The sequence below is a fragment of the Dromiciops gliroides genome, chromosome 6, assembly GCF_019393635.1.
Source record: "Dromiciops gliroides isolate mDroGli1 chromosome 6, mDroGli1.pri, whole genome shotgun sequence".
Classification (NCBI taxonomy): domain Eukaryota; kingdom Metazoa; phylum Chordata; class Mammalia; order Microbiotheria; family Microbiotheriidae; genus Dromiciops; species Dromiciops gliroides.
In genome coordinates, this window is record NC_057866.1 from 3796901 (window position 1) to 3799889 (window position 2989).

The 2989-nt window shown below is 46.9% G+C and overlaps 1 protein-coding gene across 1 annotated transcript; it reads right to left on the reverse strand.

The window, feature by feature from the left end:
- Positions 1-1726: 1726 nt before the first annotated feature.
- Positions 1727-2731, reverse strand: LOC122731759 (mas-related G-protein coupled receptor member X1-like). The gene has a single exon (XM_043972036.1). It carries the CDS (start codon positions 2729-2731, stop codon positions 1727-1729), a length of 1005 nt encoding a protein of 334 aa, XP_043827971.1.
- Between the last annotated feature and the right edge of the window lie 258 nt (positions 2732-2989).

Consider the following 2989-nt stretch of genomic DNA (forward strand, 5'->3'; position numbering starts at 1 on the left):
GCCTCATGGAGTTCACGTAGCCTGGTCTGTAATTCCTGTATATAGGAGGCAACAGAAGTATCACCTCCCACCAGTGATGTATAAACTGGGGAAAGAGTTTTAGCTTGGATAGGAGGGTGACCAAAAAGCATTTCATAAGGAGATAGATGAAGTTCTCCTCTTGGTCTACTTCGTAGATAGAATAATGCCAATGGTAGAACATCAGGCCATTTCAAATGGGTTTCAGTACATAATTTGTCAATCATACTCTTAAGCTCTTTATTCATACGTTCAACTTGGCCTGAACTTTGTGGATGGTAGGGCGTGTGGAATTTTGGAGTCACTCCCAAGAAAGAGTAGATTTGGGATAAAATCGAATCAGTGAAATGTGTGCCTTTGTCAGAATCAATGCGGGCTGGTGGGCCAAAATGAGGTACTATCTCTTTAAGAATTTTGGCAACAAAGGCAGCTGTGGCTAGGGGGCTGGGAAAGGCCTCCACCCACCGAGTGAGCTGATCCACTATAACAAGGCAAAATTTATAATGTCCTGCTTTTGGCATAGTAATATAATCAATTTGTAAGTGCTCAAAAGGTGTATATGCTAGAGGACGTCCTCCATAAGCTTTGGCCTTAAAAGCATACTGATTATAAGATTGACATGTGGAAGCAGCCCGAGCCGATTCGAGATGCTGTATTAGTCACCTCCTGGTGCTATCCAGGTTCTCTTAATAGAGTCTACAATGCCTTGTGTACCAAAATGGCCTTTTCTGTGAACAGAGAGGGGACTACCCTTTTTGATTTTGTCAGTGCCGCCAATCTTTTCTTTCTTCCCCTTTATATTGTTATCCATCATAAACCTCATAGTTAAGGCCCTTTGATTAAGTATAATTAAGTAATGTCAGTTAGTGATTTATTGAGGAGACTTCATCTCTCAAGTATAATCAAGTCGGGGATTATGAAAAATAATTATTAACAACCAATATTATGGGGAGTTTCAGATGCCCCCTTTTTATTAATGTTGTAATTTAGTACATATTTAAACTCAATGGTCATTTGTTGGAGTAGCCCTCTCTGAGGCTGGTGACACATGAGGCTCTGGGCCCTTATTCCCTCGGTAAAGGAGCCTCCAGGAAACTAGAGACCTCCAAAGTTCACAGAGCATTGGGTCTGGAGTCAGGAAGATCTGAGTTCAAATCTAGTCTCAGATACTTATTGCTTTGGGACCCTGGGCAAGTCAGTGAACATCTGCCTGCCTCAGTTTTCCTCATCTGTAAAATTGGCATCATGAGAGCACCTACCTCTCAGGAATATTGTGAGGATTTAATGAGATATTTGAACAGCATTTTGTAAGTGTCTGGTATATTCCTGTTGTTCAGTTGTTTGAGTCTTTATGTCCCCATCTGGGGTTTTCTTGGCAAAGATCTTGGAGTGGTTTGCCATTTCCTTTGCTAGCTTATTTTACAGATGAGGAAACTGAGGCAAATGGTTCAGTGACTTTCCCAGGGTTACAGAGCTGGTAAGTGTCTCAGGCCAGATTGGACCTGAGGTCTTCCCATTACAGGCCCTGGAACTCTATCCTTTGTACTGCCCATCTGCCTGGCATACAGTAGGTACCTAATAAATGCTTGTTCATCACTTAGAGTTCAAACCCTAGGCACCAACAAAAGGGATGGAAGGGTGAATCCTAATTTCCTTCCCAAGGGGGTTGGAGTGGGGCAGCAACTGGGCTTGGGGCCGGGGATTTATTTCAGGGACTCCCATGTCTAAGCATCTTGTTCTTAACCTCAGAATTATGTCTCTGTGCAGTTGGTGTGGGGGTGTCCCACGTTTCACTTCCCAACTCCTGATCATCTCCCAGAGCCCTTTGGAGGAGCACCCTGAGGGGCTCCTTCCTTCTATGCCTTCGGCTGCCCAGGAAGAAATAAATGAAGGGGTTTGCGCTGCTGTTCACACAGGCCAGGAGCCAAGGGATCCAGTGAGGCATATTATATGGGGTTAAACGACCTATGAAATCACTTATCTCCAGGGGCAGGCCACAGAGCAGGAAGACTAGCACTGTGAGCAGCACCAGGAGGTAGAGCCTGGGGGGCTGCCGGCGCTGGGAGCTGCACTGGACCCTCAGCAGCAGAGTCAGGCTGGACAAGCACAGCACACAGGTGAGGAGGATGAACCACACGAACTCAGTGAGGAAGAAGTTGTGACAGAAATAGGGACTGCGTACACAAAAACAAATAACAAAACCTGTTACACCGAACAGGCTGGCCAGAGCCCAGAGGACAAAGCACACAGCCGCAGACGTGCGCTTGGGGCGGTGACATTTGTACCAGATGGGGAAGAGCACGGAGAGACAGCGCTCGGTGCTGATGGCAGCCAAGAGGCTCAGGCCGGCGGTGTAGAACATGTAAGTTGTGTAAACCACTACCTTGTACATAAAAATATCCAAATAACTAACAAATAGATATATGGAGAACAGGAAGGAGCAACAAAGGAAGAGGGCGTCAGCTCCGGCCAGGTTGAGGATGTAGACGGAGAAGGGATTCCTGTGGATGCGGAAGCCCAGAAGCCACAGGACGGTGCTGTTCCCCACCAGCCCAACCAGGGCAACAAGCAAAGAGGGGATCCGCATCCAGGTATCTAAGTCAATTTCTCCAGGTGCCACAAGACCCGAACTCGCGTTTGCGCTGCTCTCCGTTGTGTTGTCATGAACATATTCGAACTGCCCATTTGTGGGGGACACAGCCAAGGTCGTCATTCTCAGCCTCAGAAAGCCCTGCTCCTCAGACACCCTAGGGACTCGAAGACAAGGAAGTGCATCAGGGATTCTCCCCAAGATTTGCTCCCCATTTACTCTACCCTCAAGCGTTAGAGCCTCCTCTTCCCCACTCCCTCTCTCTAGGGGGCAGCTAGGTGGTGGCACAGTGTGCAGAGGTATGGACCTAGAATAAGAAATGAGTTAATGTAGCCTCAGACACTAGTGAGATAAGTGATTATTTCTCTCATATTAATAACC

Coding starts and splice junctions, on each gene's coding strand:
- LOC122731759 (XM_043972036.1), bottom strand. CDS start 2,731: ATGACGACCTTGGCTGTGTCCCCCACAAATGGGCAGTTCGAATATGTT.